The sequence below is a fragment of the Symphodus melops genome (genome assembly GCF_947650265.1).
Source record: "Symphodus melops genome assembly, chromosome: 13".
Classification (NCBI taxonomy): Eukaryota; Metazoa; Chordata; class Actinopteri; order Labriformes; family Labridae; genus Symphodus; species Symphodus melops.
This window is the reverse complement of record NC_136703.1, coordinates 4,217,597-4,238,904: the sequence shown is the minus strand read 5'-3', so window position 1 is coordinate 4,238,904 and position 21,308 is coordinate 4,217,597. Positions and strand designations below refer to the sequence as shown.

General features: G+C 41.0%; 1 protein-coding gene across 1 annotated transcript; it reads right to left on the bottom strand.

The window, feature by feature from the left end:
• Positions 1-1,622: 1,622 nt before the first annotated feature.
• Positions 1,623-19,941, bottom strand: tmem240a (transmembrane protein 240a). Its single transcript, XM_079359225.1, has 4 exons — positions 19,125-19,941; positions 18,626-18,732; positions 13,029-13,237; positions 1,623-2,779 (listed from the first exon to the last, which is right to left on the bottom strand). The coding sequence occupies exons 1-4, from the start codon at positions 19,179-19,181 to the stop codon at positions 2,625-2,627; spliced, it is 528 nt and encodes a 175-aa protein (XP_079215351.1). The 5' UTR covers positions 19,182-19,941; the 3' UTR covers positions 1,623-2,624.
• Positions 19,942-21,308: the final 1,367 nt, after the last annotated feature.

Below are 21,308 nucleotides of genomic sequence, written 5' to 3'. Positions count from 1 at the left end.
GTGGGCATCTGTACCATTTTAAGAGTCTGTGTCCGTCTGACATTTTCAAAACTCTGCCCTCTGAAAGGAATTTTCATGCATGTTAGCTGACAAGTTCTAGCAAGAGTTCAACCACCAGTCTGATAAATCTTCTCTGAGAACATCTCTTCCTGGCTCTTGTTAGCAGGAGCGCCCGTGCAGTCGAGGACTGTCCTTGACGAATGTTCTTTTCACCTTTCGTAAAAGGACTCTGGGTTCTGCCAGCTTTTCTCCAAATGTATTTTTTTCAATCCTCTGGAGGCCTGAATATGATTCTAGATAATAAAAAAAGTAACCAGAGAATCAGTTTACATCAGAGGTTTCAGGCATGTTTGATTTACTGCTGCTGGACGTTCAAGGTATACAAACCTTTTTAACGCACGTGCAGAATGAAGAATAAAATCATTGCTGTTTGTTTTGGCACTTCGATGATTAGTCAAACAATTAATTACTCAACATGGAGAAATATCTTTCCGTTTAAGGTAATCAATTTAATCTCACTCGATCCAATTGCTAATTGTGATGAATTTTTCCTTTTCATTATTTTATTATTTTTAACATATTGTATTTGTTGTTCAGACTGCAGGTAGAACTTTGAAAGTACATTTAATTAATAAATAAATAATGACTTGAAAATTGGGGGCACCTGTAGCCTAGTGGTTAGTGTGCGTGCCCCATGTACCCAGGCTTTAGTCCTCTGAGCCGGTGGCCTGGGTTAAAGTCTGACCTGTGGCTCCTTTTCTGGTTGACGTTCCCCACTCTCTCTTTTTCTCTGATTTGTGACTCTATCCAATGTCTTTTCTCTCATAAAAAAAGCTGCTTTGTGCTTGAAAATGAATAATTTATATACAGGTTTACTGGAATTCTTGGGAAGGAAAAAAATCTGTTTTGTTTCATGTTGGGAATTAAGAAATTTAAATCATAACCTAGGGCAGATCATATTTGGGCCTCATATAAGTTTATTTGCTTTAAAAAAAACAAAAAACAAGGTGAAACAGTTTGAAATGCCTTCACTGTCACTGGAACAAGTCATACTGTTCTAGTGAACAACATTGGAGGGCTTTTCTCGGTGGCGTCAGGATGTCATTGGCATTGTTAGTCATCTCAGAAGGGTTGTTAGTCAGAGCTCGTGAAATTTGAATTATAATAAACGCAACGGAAGCTATCAGCGGGAGCTCCCTGAGTAATCTGTCTGTTGTTGCTGCTCTGAAATAACCTCTCACCATGAGAACGTGCTCTCATCTCCGCTCATATGATTGGAATGACACAATCAAACATCAGAGGTCACTGTTGTGCTTCAATGGCACTTTTAATAAAACAGACATTTCATCCTCACAACAGCAATGTCTGGACAGAGAGGACGAGGGGATGGCTGGGCGAGGGTTCCCTCTGCTGATAGGCTGGTTGCTTCTGATAAGTGAGAGGGAATTGGATAAAGAAAATTGAACTGTGGAGCACAGTGTGAGGAAGATGGAGGTGTGTGTGTGTGTGTGTGTGTGTGTGTGTGTGTGTGTGTGTGTGTGTGTGTGTGTGTGTGTGTGTGTGTGTGTGTGTGTGTGTGTGTGTGTGTGTGTGTGTGTGTGTGTGTGTGTGTGTGTGTGTGTGTGTGTGTGTGTGTGTGTGTGTGTGTGTGTGTGTGTGTGTGTGTGTGTGTGTGTGTGTGTGTGTGTGTGTGTGTATTGAACTGACTCATCTTGGCTGGCATTTATTTCTCCTCGTGTCCACTAAAGAGTGACATTATAGCAGAGAGAACCCCGACCAGAACCCGACACACTCCCCTCCCCCTCACATATTTACAGGAAAAATTAATACATTCAGTTAATTCACTAAGTAACAAAGCTAATTGAATCTGTGTTTTAGCAGAAATCACATTGTTTCACATCCAGTTTTCAAACAAACTCATCTCTTCGTTTCATTCCTCTAATCGTTACGCACACAGTCCATCATTAGGTTTCTATAGATAAAGACTCACACAAAAATCCCCCCACGCACCCCCTCTTTAAAGACTGTTAAATCCCACTTTCCCTTATTTATAACTATTTACAGAAGCAGCAATCTAACCATCACAAAAAACCCACCCACCCGGCAGTCTCATTCACCCCTCCCCACACCAACAAAGTCCCACTCCCACCCATAGAGAAAAAAAAATCCTGACACCCGTCTTGCCGCCCCGTTCCATACGCTGCCCACATCTTACCCTGTTCTAAAAGAGCATGCCAAGTTTAACAATGAACACAGAAAATGTCTCTATACAGAAAAAACACCCTTAAAAATGTTTTTTTTTTTTCTCCCTCCTCCCCAAACAGTGGACATGGACATAAGACAAGATTTCAGTGGAAACAAATAATCATCTTGCTCCATTTTGGGAGGATTTTTTTTTAGTGCTGACAGGGGCCTGGTTTAGTCATAAGAAAGTCCTGTCGTCAGGGTTTTAGGGGGCCATGTCATAAACAGTTGGAGGGCAGTTTTCCAGGGTCTCTGAGGCAACATTTGGCCATGGGGCAGTTTGGAAAGAGGAATTCAGGGGATTTGGAGAAGATAAGAGGAGTCTTAGGGAAGGGGAGTCTTTTTGTTTTTTCTTTGCTGTAATTTTTGTTGTTTTAGAGTCAGAGGTGGCGGGGACTGGGGTGGCCATTGTGGTAGAGCTTCTGTTTGATGTGGACCATGTTGCCGCTGGAGTCTTCAAGCTGTCTGAGCTGGGCCCGGCGACGGAGGTCTCGAAGGTTGCAAAACTGTGGCAGCCATGACCAGGACGGGGTGTCTGGAAAGAAGGACACAAAAGATAACATTGTGAGGGCTCAGGTGTGTTAATTATATTCGTCATGAATAACTGGTATCTTGGTATAAACCTCTGATAGATGTAAAAGCCCTTTTAATATGTCACTGGATGTATTATAAACTGGCTAAAAAACAAGTAACCTGTGGAATTGTTACTTTGAGATTGTTATAATACTCAATTTTGATTTTACAAAACTCACAATTGGATCTGAATTATGACTATCCAGCATGTAATGAAATTCAATCATAGTTTGAAAGAACATAAAATAGATTATGATTATATTATGCTGTGAGGTGAATGGGATATTTTTAATATCCTGGAAATTTTTTTTGGTTATTTTTCATCAAAATAACAGCAACCGAAAAAAACAACAGCATGTTTAAAACTGAGCCATCGCCGTAATGTAGATTTTGTTCTCGGGCAGAGGAAGGCCAGATGTCTATCTTACGTCCTTATGTTGCAAGTTTGGGGACTTAGAAAACTGTTAAGACAAGGGGTTAAATATTGTGTTTAATACAGAGCAGGAGAGGGAGTGGGAAATGACATCCTGAAAAGTCAATGCCAATGTCGAGTTGACGTCAGTAACGTCATCAAATGGGCGGCGGGCAAAATGTGTTTTGTGAATGTTAAAATACGTTTTATTGTTGCACATCAACGTTTTCCTCAAATATCACTGTAAGACTCATTTCTGAAACTTCCCAACCTGGAAACTTGGAACACCCGATTAGCACATTAGTACAACATCCATCATCCTATCGAGGAAAATATGCTCCAAGACAAAGCAGGGATGCAATAAAACAAATGGTTAGTGTACTGGTTCCACAGTCATAAAGTCATTAGTCACAATATTATATGCTTTGCTTCACTCCTACTTTAAAGCTATTTGATTTTAGCATACACCACTGAAATCAATGATGTGGTTTTGTTGTAAACCAACACTGTGTTGCATTTGTTACTGTGCAGACATGAGCGACAACAACTGAATGCAGGCTTTTGAAGACTTAGCTCGCAACCCTCTTGAGATCAAGACACAAAAATGTAAAATCCTTCTTAGCCTGATGTTCTGCCTCTAAATCCAGTTAGAGACCGACTAAACACAACAGCCAGCCCCACACAAGACTGATATCTGTGGCCAAGCAGAAGCACATAACTTCATGATTTTCTGGTGTAATATTTCTTACATTGGCTCCATTATGTTGCCTTTGTCTTAAATAAGATCGCTTTGGCCCTTAATGGTGTGACCAATCTTTTTTTCTGTCCAATGAAGAACAGAATTCAGAGCACAATTATTTGTAAGACCAAACTTCAAAGAAAAAGAACAACCAACCTTGAAAATGCTGTTCAAGTTCAACAAACCAAACATTCAATATTTCGAAACAAAAAAAGGGCCAGCTACCTTGAAGAAAAAGAAAAAAAAGACTCAGATGCAGAACCCTGAACTCAATGCTGAGCATCATAAAAGTGAGTTATGAGCTCCACACTGTGAAACCTGGTGTTTGATATGTCTTTTAGCCACCAGCTTTATCAAAGCCTTAACAACTTTTAATTCTAGGAAGTAGGGGTGAGATTTTTACAGTGAGGTCAGAGGGATGGAGACGAGATAAAAGATTGCTTCATTGAAATATTGGATGAGAAATAGTAAAATCCGTAAATCCATTCAAGGGCAACAGGACGTTGATTCTTTGCACTTGTGTTTGGGATCTTGCACGTGAGACACTTTTATTATCATGGCATGTTTTTACAACAGTCAGAAGTGAAAAAACATGCCAGGATAATAAAAGTGTCACACGTGCAACATTTTTTTTTTTTAAGGGGCGGCTAGTTCTCTCTTATCACTCGGTGCTGTACATACAGAGTACACAGGCTTGATAATTGATAGGCTGACCCACTGTGAAGTCAACCACTGTCTGGAAACTGAGGGGTATTTCATGAATTTGAGGTTTATAACAGAGGAGGGAATCGGCAGAGTAGACATTTGTGCTTGTCGGGTTATAAACTGGAGCCGGTCAGGCGGAGCGATGTCCACAAAGACAGCAGGACAAGAGAGAGAGAAAGAAGGGGAGAACCCCAGACTGCAAACCCAGAAGCAAATGGCCCTGTGAGAGGATGAGCGAGAGGGGGGGTGGGTGTGTTGGTGGTGGTGGAGTTGGGGAGGAGGGAGAGTGAGTTATTTATAGCTGTGAATGGGTATGCTGTCCACAAGGACTGCTCTGAAGGGTATCCAAAGGAAAAGGGGCAACTAAGACAGGTTTCTCTCATTTGAATAAAAGGATGGCGATAGGGATGGCGGTCGGGAGAAATGATAATGCAAGGCAGCAGAATGTGAGACGAAGGCACAATTGTTATGCTATTTTAAAGGTGAGGGAAGGGATAGGGGGGTTAGCGCTGAAAGAACAGTCATCATTTTTCCGATTATTTAAATAGTTTTTATGTTTCTCTTGTAAAAAAAATAAAATAATACGCTTATCGGTATCGGATAGTCACAGAGCATTAAAGATAAGAAAAAAAATGGTTGCAGCAGGAAGCATTGTAAAGGAAATGGCCAGGAGTAGATTCAATAAGTGAAGAGATAGGGGAAAGGAGGGAGCTAGAGATAGAGATAGAATTAGGAGGGGGGGAGCAATGGGAATCAATGTGCATCTCAATGCAGTGTGTGTGTGTGTGTGTGTGTGTGTGTGTGTCTCACTTGCCATTCCAGCTGCTCTCTCTCATTCTATTTATAGTTCCGGAGGAAAAAGTGTGTGTGTATGTGTGTGTGTGTGTGTGTGTGTGTGAGTGAGTGGGGGTGGGGATGTGACAGCATCTCCATCCTGAGCCCATATAACATGCACACGCGCGCACACACACACACACACACACACACACACACACACACACACACACACACACACACACACACACACACATACACACGCACCCATCCCCGCTCTGTCAGCCTCACCTTCACTCCTCATCTCGGTGAGGCTAAACGAGCCTGACCTAGCATCAACTTCACAGCCAACACACACACACACACACACACACACACACACACACACACACACACACACACACACACACACACACACACACACACACAGAAGCGAGGGGCATTCCCTCCCAGTACAAAAGAAGAAGCCCATATATCCCCCACTCCTTTCTGCTGATGATGAATATGGATGCCCTCTCCTCCCTGGGTGTTTTTTTACACTGATATATGGGTGTTGGAGAAAACAGCGCTTGTCTCACACGTTGCTGAAAAAGCGTCCACACCTCTGAGCAAAGCAGCAGCCGGCAACTATCAAAGCTCGTTCAAGTCAAGACCCTTATTCATTCGCCATACTCACACCGTAGCCATTTTCCTCCTGCTTTGTGCTCAGGGTAGGAAGCAGAAGTGATGATATCATGCAGCTATTACAGATAGTGTCATCTTTTTTAGAAGAAAATTAAGAACTTAGGAAAAAAATATCTCCAAAGAAATGAATTTAGAACGTAGCAGTATATGACCTTCTGCATATCGAGGTGGATTATATTTGTGAAAATGCAAGATAAATAGCTATGTCTGCTAAATACTGTTTAGGTCATTGGTACCCACGAAGACAGACGCCAAAGATGTAATGGTGCGCACAAGTCTTTGTCTGCTCTAAGGCTGTCCAAATTAGATTTGCACGTATTACTTAAGTCATGATAACGCTTCCTCTTAAGGCCTTTACTTAAAACTGTGTAAAAAAATGCATCTTTCTTCACTTAAAACAATTCAAAAAGGCAACTGAGTTAACCACTTGTATTTCAGATTATAATGAACTTAATTAAAGGGTGGGGCAGCTAAAGGAAAAAGGTTGGTTGGTATGATTGATAATCTATAGCTCTCTGTATGATCAGATTAGTCAGGAAGGTGACTCGACAAGCACCTCCTGCACCTTTCGTTCTGAAAATAGGTTTTTATTTTTTACTTTGTAGTCATTATGTACTACATGTTATTGTTCTCCAATGTTTGTTTGTTTTTCCTATGTGCGATAACAAAATTACTATACAATTCGATCCACAATGATGCCATCCATTGCTACATGATTTCCTACAATATGATACTATGTGTTAATACATGACTCAACACCACATGGTTCAATATGATACACTAGGATAAAATATAATCTGGGTAATATGTAATCCCAGGAATCGGAATCCCAAGTTGAAAGTTGTGTTTTGTTCTTTGATTGGTTGAAAAACTGTTTCCACTTATCATACAAACAAAGGCTGAGTGGATCCTGATGATATGGAGGGACAACAGGTCATATTTAAAAGTAAAACATCATCTTTAAATCTGTTCTTTGTGTGCTTCCAGTTTGATTTCCTTTAACTTTTCATGTCAAGCATCATTCTTAGATTGTTACTTCAAAATGTCCAACCCTGCCTGAGGAGCTTTTCCATAGCGCTCCAAGTATCCAGGTCACATTTCACCTACTTCAGTGTTCCCCCTTTAAACAGGCCACCTCCATTATACAGACCTGCTCCGAAAAACGCAGAGGGCAGAAAGAACATTCAGGCTCCAAATCCTGACTTTAAAAGCTTGTTTAAAATATTCAGTATCTAATTTGTGCCCAATGAATGCTTAAACTTTTTTTTATCCCTTTTCTCCTGGAGTCTCATCCTGACTTGGGAAAAACATTCCTGTGAAACCTCAACGATTATAAGAAACTTAAATCAGGATTCTCATGCTGCAGAGATGAAGTCTCCCTGTTGATGGAGGGTCATGTCTCCTCAGCAGAGAGTCAGACTGAGGAATCTCATGCTGCTATGTTATGATTTCACACTTGTGAGTAATATCGGCTTATTTTAGAACGCCTTTTATTTCTTTGCTCTTTTCAGCGAAACCACACAAACCAAACGATGTTGGTGAACTCTTACCCCTCAAGTTCTGTCTCATTAAATCTGCTGCATCTTGCTAAAGTAACATGCATCCTTCATCTGTCAGCAGGAGACGGTAGGAGAAATGAAACAGACATTTGAGAGAGAGGGAGAGAGAGCAAGAGAGCGCTGACAGGAGACAGGAAATTAAGGAGCTACTATCACACTCGGTTGGGTTTAAACACATGGTATGTGGGGATGCAGCACAGCAGATGGTAGGAGTGAAGTCATTTCTTAATCTAGAGCCTTGTTTGAAACAGCCTTGGAAACTTATTTTCTTCTTTCCACATATACTGTATATAGTGTTGGTTATCACACAAAAGCGTTGCTTGTTAGAAACAAACAACAGCTTGGCCAGATTTTCTCATTGTGCAAGCTTTTAGGCAGCACTGCACATAAATTCCTGGTGGAGATGCACCGATTGTTTAAATCCAGGCTGATACCCAAACTGAAGTTTAGTTAGCTTTCCAGCATTTAATTGATGTGAACCCAACAGATAGATAAGCATCACCTTGGGACACAGTGCATGCCATGTTACGTGCAGACAGTTTGTCAAGATGGCCGACGTTGGTCGTTACTGATCCCTGATCTTTGCTGTTCTGAGAAATGTGCACTTAACAGAACAATCTGTGTCGAGGTGTATGTGATCCTCATTCTAACCAACATGCTTAGCAGCTGTCACAAAATCAATAGAAACTTATTTTACTTTGGAACAACTTCGAGACAATGTCTAGTTTTCTGTTTCATCTGAACTGTCTTTGGCCTTGAACAAAAAGTAAAGACAGCAGGACTTAGAGAGCATACATTTACAGTAAATCCACAGAGTCACCCGACCACAGTTCATACCTGGGCGTTCTTGCAGTGATGTGACAGTTCTTACCGCTGATCCACCCAGCCGTCATAACGTTCTCCATGACTGTGCATGATGACGCAGACATTTCTGGGACATGCAGTAACTCCTGAGGCAATAGTGAGTCTATTAGTTGAGCGCCCTGTAGCGACATGGTTCAACCGCATAGGTGATTTGAATTGTGTGGTTGATCTTTATAGGACTGTGAAGGAGTAACTCATTGGCTGGTTGGCTTTTTCAGGTGGGACATTTACACCTTAATCACAGGGTGAGCTATACGACACATTGTACTGGCAGGGTCTGGATTGTGCCGCACACTTAAGCTGTGAGAAGATTAATTTAATTGCTCCTTCTGATTTAGTTTCGACGTCATACTCGGTGTCTTAGCTGTCGTCTGCCCTCCCTTTAAGAAGCTTTTGCCACTCTTGTTGCTATAAAAAGAAGTGGCACAGCCAAATGGAGCAGACCCATTATTTTTTTATTCATAAAGTCTGGTGACATCACAGATGTCAAGCATAGCTCCGCCCACATTCACCCTGAGAGGATGTGTGATCAGAAGACACAAGTGGAAGCATGTGTGGGTGTGCAGGGTCTCCATCTCAACAGATGCGGGCAAAGTCATACAATATTTTTTAATATAACACGTCCTTCATCTGCCCTTAACATGTACTTTGCATGCACTGTACATACAACTTGAGGAGACTACTTTCTCAAAACAGCCGGGCACGACTTCAAATTACACATTCTTCTCAAACATACACCCAGTTTAGATGTATGAATAAAACATTGTTGAGAAAATGTATGCCTTAATGATAAGTAGACAAGTATTGGGACACAGCTACGGCCTTCTTTAGACTTCTCTCACATGTTCCAGCACTCAAAAGAGTAAATTAAAAAAAAGCACTATGTATAACTTGCATTAAGCTGCTTCAGTTTCAGGGTTCATTCTGCATGTTGATTTATTGTCACACTCTTATTGAATGTGTTTACCTAGACTTGAGTATTCCTGTTTTGACCTGTTTTTTTGTTGTGCATGTAAACATCAAATCCTGATTTTGAGCATCACGATTTTGCTACATTGAGAACTCTTTAAGAAAACAGTATACTTTGGCGCCCACACACATGTTTTTTCATGTTTATTGGTTTATTTATTGTATTGTTTTTATCCATTAACCTCCTTCTGTAAAGCGTCTTTGAGCCTATGAAAATGTACAATGTACCTTAGCCCGGGTGTCTGATAGCTACCAACTAACTTGCCCAGACGTGACCTCAGCCAGTTATAGGATGCCCTATTCATCCAAAAGTTTTCTATCCATTCGGTATCGGTGAAAAACTATGATGAACCGTTCCCACCAGCCACTGCTGGGCAGCTTCGCCCATTGCTCCTGTTTCCGAAGCATTGGTAGTGACATGCTGTCACCAGTCACAGGTAAGCACATGTTTAATATGTGCCAGAAATGAAGTAGATACACCATACAGCACTGCAGAATACACAATGTGGATATCCGTGTGGTATACAATAAACATCACAGGCGCCTGCACATATAATATACAGTACTCAGAAACCAGGACACTAGTATTTATCACGAATACAGGGATATAAATAACCAGGTCTCTCTGTGTGCATGTAATCGCCATATTTCAAATATGAGCCAAAGCGGGATATGGCTCATAAACCGGGACACTCATTGCTTACTGAGACACTTAACGTACAACAACGAGTCATCGTTTATGTAAGCAACACCTTTTTACGTCTTTCAAATGTCTGCTGTGACAAAGCTCTACACTCAAATATCTTTCTGACCAAAAGCAAGGGCACAATGTTTTCCGTCAGCACGAGTGAATAAACACATCATCCTCGCTCAGCGACCTGCTCTCAATCTTCACTTCGGGTTTCGCTCTGCTCAGCCTTAGTTTTAAAAGATCAAAGAACAGTTTTGAGTTCTATTATAAGAATATTTGCAGTAGGATTATAAAAAAAAAAGAAAAAAGGAAAAGTCATATATTTATAGAAACACTGCTTATGGGATTTTGCCTTCTGAGAAGAGAGATGCAACTCTCGTGTCTGGGCATTAACTATGGAGCAAGAGCCAGCCTGCTGTCCAACCTGAACTAAAACATTTATTTGCAACGTTCGGTACTAGACCTTCATCAGGCAAATGGTTTCTGACAATGAGAAACCATCTTAAGCAGGGAGTGGCTACAAGTCCGAATGTCATCAAATCACAAAAGTGCATCAGGAAATCAAATAAACCAAAAACCAATTTACTCACATACATGGAGACAAACAAATAAATTACCCTACATATATGACACAATCAGTAGATTATAGATTATAAAATACTTAAATCCTTAAAGTCGTAACTCCATTCTTTAAAAAGATAGATTCACAGATATTTAGGGCTTCATCTGTGGATGACTCTGCATTGATGTATTCATATGAAAAGATGAAAAAAGTCAACCATCAATAGTTAAAACCTAAACCTTCAGACACAATAGGGGTCTCACAAAATTTGAACGTGCAAACACTTCTTCAACATAGACAAATGTTCAATTCCAGTAATCACATTTACCTCTCTCACCCACGATAACTTCTTTAACATTATATTAAACATGGGAATAGTCAGCACGAATCATATATATATATTGTGTACTGTCCATAAAATAATATATGACACCAAGGCCTCATGCTCAATGTTTAATTCATGCATCATCAATACGGTACTATTCCAGGTACAGCGATCTGAAGGTCATCTTGTCTCCATTCAACCACGCCTCACGGCAACTTCTAAAATAGTAATGAAGTAATAGCTTATAGATTTTCCTGCAAAGTGAAGAGTTGTTTATCCCCCCCTCTTAAGCTAGTCAGTATTTTTTGTGTTATTGTTGCAGCAATCATAAAATAGTGGAGTTGTAGTAATGAATGGACAAAATTGCAAGTTTGCACAGGATTTGTGAGGATTGATTTAATGTGCTTTTTTAGATGTGGCACTGGTATTTGAACTACTTAAAAAAAGCTTTGTTGTCTTATTCAATATGACCAAAAAAAAAGTTTATTACATCACTGATTAATGACGTTTTACTGTTGAGGTTGAAGGCCCCTCCTTGTTTTTTAGAGTCTATCCTGGGGCCCTACTTATTTTATATTTAGATGCTCTCCTTTGGCTATATCACAACTGACCTGCTCTCTAAAATACCAATGAAGCCTTCCAGACATGTCTCTGCTGTAGCATGTGATTGTCGTCCACATGTTGAAAGTGTTGGATGTGTAGTCAGCCTGTAAACATACTTGGAGACGCGGCCACAAGCTCTGTTCTGTTATTAGCTGATCAAGTGTGGTCATTTTGTTTTATTCAGCTGAAGCATGTGACAATGATTCAGTGCCGGAGAAGGTCATTCATGCTTTCATCTCTTCCAGGCTTGATTGTTGTGCAGCACAATGGTCTGAGAAACATCAACATGAAACACAGACCACTGAGTTAAAGTCATTACATAAATGTGTGTCTCCCGTCTTAAACTGCCTGTCAATTGTGAACTTGATTTTAAGGGTTGAAGGGTTGTTATTATTATTATATATTTATTTGTGTGATTTTTTTTTTTTTATTCAGATCCTCTCAACTTATGTTTACAAGTCTCCCCACATCACCATCAAATGTATAACCTGCTATGTTTCTGTCTTTACCACTTGTGATATTTTTAAGTCAATTTGAAAAAAGTGATTCAATTTGAATCACTGAGAGAAACAACAAAAGTTCATTTTTGTTGCACACTTTGGTTGATTCCCAAAGACCGGGCCATAAAAGGTCTTCATTTGTATAAAGTAATCCCCTCTCTGCTTCTGTTGAGAATTATACCATAGCACTTCTCATTAAGGTTTGACTTTATGTGGGTTTTTCAAAACTTCTTAAATACTGAGTTTCACATCTTCCAACATGGTGATTACACTTGATGGTGGTGCATGCTGTTTCCTTAAAAAAAATACAAATTGGAAGCTTATTAGTGAAATTACTTTTGAGGGATTACGGCTGACCCAAGAAAACGGTTACTTTACCCTCAAATGATATCCACTGTCTGAATCTTTTCATGTTGGAAGGTTTGCTGGGGTTCGAGGTCGTCGTAAACTGAGAAAAATCTGTGTGAAAAGTCAAAAAATGGACCAAGCAGTGGGTGGAAGCTCATCTAACCGAAGCTCTGCCACTTGCTGTGTTAACATGGTAAGTGTTTGGTGTGTGGATACGTGGTGGATAGAGATAAGTACATTTTCGTAATGGCCAATGATTTGTGACAACAGTCCCTGCGTTAAGTTATAGATGTTTTAGAGTAACCATTTTCAGATTTTTTTTCTCATAAACTTTTTGTAACATGTTCTGTTGCAGTAAATTGAATAATGAAGAGGAAAGTGATAGATCTGTATGACTTTTAGGGATGACTGAGCTTAACTTGAACTTGCGTTTGTAGCTGTTTCTGCGGCAGACCAGAAGATAATGTTTAACTTACCGTAGTACCGGCTCGCCCTCCAGGCCCTGACGGCACAGTGTAGGACCCCGTCCAGCCACAGCAGCAACCAGCTGATGCAGAAGCCCAGCAGCAGCCCAAGCATCAAGTCCATCTCCTGCTTGGTCACACTGTCACTCACAAAGTAGTTCTCCGATGAGTCCACCAAAGAATGGTCCCCGTCATATGGGATTACATAGTGGACATGATGCCTGCGGGGAGGACAGACAGGGGAAGGTGATGCGAGTGTGAGATAGCCATAAACCAACAAATCCCAGGTAAGAACAAACATTTCTTAGCTTTCTATAACACTGAGGGTTTTAAATGGGATTTTTTTTTTTAATTGCAAATACAACATGAAGTAGCGATACAGTGATTCTCAAATACAGCTTCAGTACTGTCAGGGAAGGATTCTCTCGATCGCTAATGTAGCCATAATCGCACCTCTAACAATAGATACTTCCACATCGATGTTTTGATGTGGAGGCTGAAAGTATTAGATTCAGTCATCATTATTGTATAATGAACATAGAAAGAAAGGACTACATAATCGCAAAATGACCATAGTGGCCTAGTGGTTAGTGCGGAGGCTGTGGTCCATCAAGAGGGAAGTCCAGGTTCAGATCTGACTTTCTTCCTCCCCATTTCTGACTCTATCCACTGTCCTGTTTCTGAAGTAAAGGTCTAACTCTAAAGAGCCCAAAAAAAACCTTTGAAAAAGAAAAAGAAGTAACCATTCGAAACACTTCCGTACATGTCACATTCACCCACTCACTCAGACATTTATACACTCATCGTGGAGGCTGTTATACAAAGTGCCCCTCGGTGCTAACTTACATCACTCATACAACATTTACAGCAAATGGGGCTCAGTGTCTTGCCCAAGGACGCTCTAATGTGTAAACTGCCAACCTTTTGATTGAGAGACAGCTGATTCAACCACTGAGCGTCACCCACCCTGCCGTTTGTTCTATCAGATGCAAAGACTGGATTTCAGTTCAAGCCCCGGTTAGCCAATAGGCAACTCACATTGAATTGAATTTAATTGATTGGCAAATAGTTGGTTAGCTAGCACAATGAGGAAACTGTGAAAAGAATGAACATTGAAAATCCAGGTTCTGTTTAGGACATGCAGAGCAGCAAGAAGACATAGGATCTGTAACATCATAACTAAAATGCAGGCAAGAATAATTCTTTAATCATTCGGGTAATTGTATCATTGCAATATTAAACAGTATTGACACACATTGAAGGTTTTCGTCATATGGTGCAGGTCTAATTACAGCACGATTCTCCAAACAGCCTTGACCCTGAGGATCACAGAATCTACTTGATAACCTGTTCTGCCGAAGCCATGTGGGGATATTCACACTCATGTAGCTTATATATGCAAGTGTGCAAGTGTGTGTGTGTACGTGTGTATGTGTGTGTGTGTGTGTGTGTATGTGTGTGTGTGTGTGTGTGTGTGTGTGTGTGTGTGTGTGTGTAATAACATGGAAGAAGTGTCTGACTGTCTGTCTGTCTTGCATGTGCTGATTTTATATTTCATATTCCCACTCTATCTTAGATGATGTCTGGAGATTTCTATCTAAATTTTAATCAGACTGCACTAATCCGCACTTTGCAGGGTGTCCCCAGGCTGCACTCCAGGCAGCTGTGGTTTAAAAAAAAGTTGAAGGAAACTGGCTGCTACTTGTAAATTCATAGGAATAAAAAACTCAAGGACTTAAAATAACCGAAAGCAACACTGCACCAGCTCCTTAGTTATCCCTCCAATATCTCACATATATTGTCCATGCCTGCTGAGTAAAGCCTTTCTGGGTGAATACAATTTTGCAAAGGAAAAAAAACATCATCCAAAATGAACTGGTTGCTTATATCGTTCCAGAATTTCAACATCGTTTGGAAGACAATAATATAATACAAGATGGAAAAAAATCTCACAAGAGACACAAAAGGACTTAATTTGAATCCAATGGTAATTATTGCTCTACAAATGTTCTATTGATGCCATCCAGGTACCCATATCTCTAAGAGAGTAAAAAGGAAAAATATGGAAATATTTTGCTGATTGAAGACTAATATAAAGACAGCTGATGTGTGTAGATCAGTGAATGCATTACTCTGTTGTATTACAACTTGTTGACACAGGAAGGATTTTTTTCCCCCCAACATCTGCCTCTACAGTTGCTTTTCTCACATTGTCCAGTGTTGACTCTGCTCCATTGTGAAACTCTCCTTGTAAAAAATCCTACTATTACCTCCTGGGAGACGATGAAGGCATTGTGAATATAACAATATGGGGAGTGGACTGACAAACCGTGTGAGTGACCACACACTGGGGGAGCTGAGAGATTTACCTGCTGGAATCTGGCACTACACACCTCTGTTTACACACTCATAACAAGTTGGAACTGATACAAGTTTTTATCTTCAATCAAACAATTCATAATAAAAGAGGAATCTGGAGATTTACATTTGCACCTCTACGCAAAAGATAGACGTGCAACAGTCTGTTTTAAAATAACTAGTAGGAATTGAAGAGCAGAAACTGAGATAGTTTCTACTATTGCTCCAAAATAACTCACTCAACAACATGATGGTGTGTTTTTGTTAAACGCTCCCTGCCTGGTAAACACCCACACCTTTAGGCTTCTACATCCACAGTTTGTGTGACAGATTTGTACGGCAACCCCCAAATAATCTACCAACAGTTAGTTGATGACAGGAGTTTAGTAGACCAAGTCTTTGGTTTGTTATTTGCAGAAAGAAAAATCTATCTCAGGAACATGTAACAAGGGTTGTCATGATAACTTTGATATGCTAGCCTATAATAAAGAAACTATGTATATTAATACCCACTTTGATGAAGTCCTCGACACCTAGGTAAATTCTTGGGTACTAAATCATTGCTAAAGTTTGTGTAGTTTAGACATTGCCTAGGTATTTGCCTGCAGTTTTTACTGGATTCATTCCTCTCCTCCACAACTGTCTTGTGAAATAGATGGAAACGTTTTAGGGTTTCCGTATTTGTGGATACCATGAATCATTACAATAACAGATAGTGTATCATTTTAAAAATGCGTATCGAAAAATTTGAAAGATTTGAACATTTTGACAACTTTATGCTGTAAATGTTGTGAGAAGAGCTGTTTGTGGTGATCACTACATCTATTGAATAACGAATACATGTGTTTTATATAATACAAAGATGTACCAATCTAAAGACACCAGATCTTCCTCCATCTACTTCTGAAAACCAAAGTAGGGGAGCAGGTGGTAACTGAAGGGGTGGGATTGGTTGGCATGTGCCCGCTTAAATCTAAAGTCAAACCGGCTATTTTCCTGATCAGAAGTGTAGAGTTTGTGCTTTGTTTAATGGTAAATGGTTTAGAGCTTTTCTAGCCTTTCAAACCAGTTGCAGAGGATGCAATATAAGGGGCCCTCATTATAAACTAATCTAATTATTATGAATTCACAATCTACTGGCTTTGCCATTCAGGAGTTCAGTCTTGACTGTGACAAATGGTCTGGAGAAGCTGGGGCTCGAACCACGCTCCCTCCATACATGAGCAGCTGACCTCTTTACTTTTATGCTGCATAGGATTGTTTCCCAATATTTTAAACGTTTACATTTGTTTGATTGAAATCAAGCAAGAATTGAACATTTCAAGCAGCAATGGGCAAAGGAACATCTTCTCCCTCAGACATTCAACATTATTAACATTAACGTTCTTCAATTTGGGATATTTTGCTCAAATTTCTAAAAATAAAGGATTATTTCAAAGTGCCTTTATACCATTAAACCTAACGAGCACTGACCTGTCCTGTTCGCTTCCTGCAGGTCTCTCATTTTATATGGAATTTGCTTGGTAGTTTTCCTTTTCTATTTAAGAATGAAACTTCCATAATGAGTGTTTTAGATCATCTTAGGACATCTGTCCTGCAGCTTTTTACAACAGCATGACACCAATTAGCAGGGTGCACCCAGCAACTCACTCAGTCCACTGCTCGATCTCTCCCCTGCCTCAGAGGCAGATCTTGTAGGCCAGGCTTTGGCCCGTCAGAGGAGCCACAACCACATCCAAATCAAAGTGCAGAGGCTGCCAAATAAAAATGACACTGGCTGTGTCCTCAAGCCTGATAAGGTGAGCGCTGTGGGCGGCACGACACCTCCACACCTCATGGATGGAAGGGCAGGCGAGTGAAGCCCAAGCTTGTGTCTGCTCTGTTTATCTGAAAACAGGTGACTGACTCTCGTTCAGTAGTGTTTCCAGGTCAGCGAGAGACACTGTTGGGTCCAGTAATCAAAGTTTGAGATGTGTACATTGAGTTTTACTTTAAATCGGTGTATTTATGCTTGAATCAGGAAAAAAGTTCACTTTGGCAGTATGATACAAAAATCACTGCTGCATTTATGAGTGTGTTTTCTATCCCTTTCACATGTGTAACCAGGCCCCTTTTGGCAGTAGTGAGGATGACAGGATTGTCAAAATATTACAAATAAGACTATCTGTGATGCATCTTCTTATTTAAAATCCTGTCATATCTCATTTGTGACAAGCCTTTTACAAACTTTGACTCAAATTATCCCTGCCTAACAATCATATTCTAACTGCACCTGATGATGACCCATTTGTGGATTTACAGGCTTAAAAAACACACAGTGAAACTGGCTTCTTAATGCTGCTAATGAACTGCTTGTATCAGCCCCCTCACTGCAGTGTGCACGGTATAGACTGCTGTTTTGTTTTAATGTGCATCTGTTCAGCTTGCACCAACATAGAGACTTCTTCGGCTCAAATGGCTGCAGGATATGGGTTAATGGGAATATCTAAGGACAATACAGGTGTTAAAGGACGAGATAAAAGGACTTTTACGCTAAAACTTGCCCTAACACTGTTGGCATACCCTCTGGCTTTGTAGACTTAAGAAAAAGAAAAAAAATAGAAGCCCTCTTACTCATCCTCTTATGTATTGCATGCTAACAGTTGGTCGAAAATGCACAATAAAGCTAATTAAATCCGGAGTAATTTATTAATGAGTGTCTTGCTGCTGTTTTTCCCCCACTTCAGCCCTGCTCTCACTGTGACAGCACACAGCAGGTAGGCTCATGAGCAGCCTCAGCCCTGTAGCTGCTTCAGCCATATAACCACATCACTTATACTCTCATATGGTCATAATTGCCCCAGCAGGATTTCTCATCTCGCCGTGTATAGGCCTGTGTGCAGCGCACTTGATGCTCAGATTGTTTTTGAACGGCCTTAGATTGCTCATAGTTCATTACCTATTTATGGCTCCGACACACACCTTCGTATATGCAGCAAAGCCGAAAGCGTCGTAGAAGAGAGCTGTATTACAAAAACACGCACCGCGACCAAACGTGTCCTCGAGATTTCTGCTCTAGCGAAGGAATAACGTCAAATCTGTAGAAAAACACGAGCCGCCGGGAGCGCGACGACACACTCAGTGGTCGCTTTGCGGGGCTTCACCACCAGAAATCTTCGAGGCCTCTTCAGCAATTAAGAATTTGCCGCTGAAAAAAAAACCACACACCTCCATGTTTATCCCAAATATTGTGCGAGGGTGATGGCATTTACCTTCCACAGTTGCAGTGACAGACGCGGTCCTCCCCTCGTAGATGCGGTAAGATGTAGTTGTGAAAGCGATCCAGTAGTGCGTTCATGTCCATTAAACAGGCTATCGCCTGCAAAGAAGCATGCAAGTCAGCTGGGACATGTCAAGCAATAAGACTAGGCGATCCTGCAGACAGCTGATAATTAATTTCATTATTATCATCTAGATTAAGAAAACCCCTTTAAGGATCATGAAGAAAATAAGAGAAAATAGCATTGGCACATCCTCCCGTTTCTAAAAGAGGGGGACTCTCTCAAAACGGACTTTATTATTTATTTATGACAGCAGGTAATTATAGGTAGGCTAACCTACTTCCACATGTCATTGATAGGCCTGCTGTAGGCTAGTGTCTTGCAAAATATGATCAATGTGAGGCTAATTTGTGATAACGTAATTAAATATAAGCCTTAGTGGGTGCATTTTGAAACCTTATTGTGGCAGAGGGAGACGAAAATGTCTTACCATAACAACTGATGCACCAAGAATCATAAAAATCATGGTGGTTGTGATCATATGCATCAAAACTTCCAAACTGGCCGCCGTCCTTCAGCCCGGGCTTCTACCCGCGGCAGTGGAGACGCTCCGGCTGGGCTCTGGGCGCTCTGTCCCGGCAGGAGCCGCTCATGGAGCCGCCGCGCCGCTCCTGGCTCCCCGTCCCTTCAAACTGCCCGGTCTCCCCACCGTCCTCCTCCTACACACGGCGAGCCGCTCTCTAAGCCCTCACTGCGCCCTCTCCATCCAAGTATCCTGTCCCCCCCTTATGCCTGGCCGATCGGATGCGACTGCCGCTACAGCTCCACGGAGGCAATCTTATCCTAATTACCGATGCAAAAGTGATCCGTTCTCCCTGATGAGCATCTATCTCTTGCCCAAATTAAAAAAGAAACATAAGGAAAACAAGTGAAGGGCTCCGTCGATATCCTGTCTTGGTCTCCTCGGTGTCCTCAAGTTATTCCAAACCGGGGCTGCGCTTTAAAACCGGCGAATTCTGTCCTCCATCGGCAAAAACGGTCGATTTCTCTCGCTCTCAAAAATATACACCAACTCCTCTCTCGGCCATCGCCCTCGCCTTTCTCGGATTGCTTGACAACATCGACATGAGGTCCAGATCGGGAACTAGACCCACCCTGCGCCCTAAGTCCAGTCCGGATCCCGCAACGGCAGCTGCATCAACGCCCGGAGCCAGACACGCATGATTATCCCATCCTGGCTTCCAGCAGCTACACGAGCATCCACTCCCACCTCCTGTGCGTGTGTGCGTGCATCTATCAGTGTACGTGCACGCGCGTGTGTGTATGAGCGAGAGTGTGTGGTGGGCGGTATGAGAGGGGAGAACTGCAAACTGCCTTTATGGAACCGGCCTATAGGCTCATTATTTATAGTGGTTCATACCTGCAGATGGACTGGATGGCTCTAGGAATGGCCCTCTTCATGATTTAACCTCCTTCTTACTCCAGAAATTTAATCCTTTTCACTCCTCAACAGCACTCCCACACAAACACGCATGCATACACACACAGACGCCCTTGTTTTCCTTCTCAGACATTGCAGCTTTTCATTCTCTGTTTCTGCGCCATTTCGGTTGTATTCATTCCTACTATCCTACATGTATAATGTCAAAAGTGAATCTCAAGCCTGGTTTGGGAAAATAACACTTGCGTTTTAAATAAAGTGGCAGCCACAGAAATCCTACACCAGCACTCTCTGATTGAATTTTTTAACAGCTATTGTATTAAAAGTACATTTTCAAATATGGATGGTGAACCTTTTTGACACTAAAAACCCATGCATGCCTTTCTGTCGTCCTCCAGCTTCCTGTAACCATTACTTATTCAGTGAAAAACCACAAACCATCCATTGAGATGTGAATACAGTAAGACATGTGTTGGTAAGATGCAGGCCACCAATTCACAAAGGTATCCCAACTCATTAGTTTGGAAGCAAAATAATAGAAAAACAAAACACTTGATTATATGGGAGGGATGTATTCTTTGCAATCGCTTGAACAAATAGTACACATTAATCCAGCACCATGGACAGTGACCGTACAACACGTACCATCTGTTTTAGTGGCATACCAAACCATTGTTTTGTTGTTTTTTAACATACAGTTGAATATACATATATATTTCTGATTTACTGATAAAATGAAAATAATAACAAAGATACAACGAAATAAAAATCTCTCCTACCTCTTGAATAAATATTGACCAACACTGATTTAGCACCAAAGACAGCAACCAACCATCATTTACTGCATCAGTGAAATATATTTTGGAAAACACTGAATGTGTTATTGTTAAACTCAATCATAAAGTGGACATAGTGTGCACACCTTCAAGAACAGGAGCTACTGTCATCAAAGCGGGGAGCACAAGTTTGAATCCGACCTGTGGCTCCTGTGTCGCGGCATTCCCCAACTCTCTCTCCCTGATTTCTTACTCTGTCCGATCATTCTGTTAAAAAACATTAAAATCCCCTAAAAAAACTGTAGAAATGTACATTATGACAAAGACAACTGAATTAAATCAGCACCATGGACAGCAACCAAACTTCATAAACTACTTTAGTGGAATACATTCTTGGTAATGTTTTTTAATAAAGGTGGACACATTTACCTCAATGTATATCATTTGCTCATAAGCA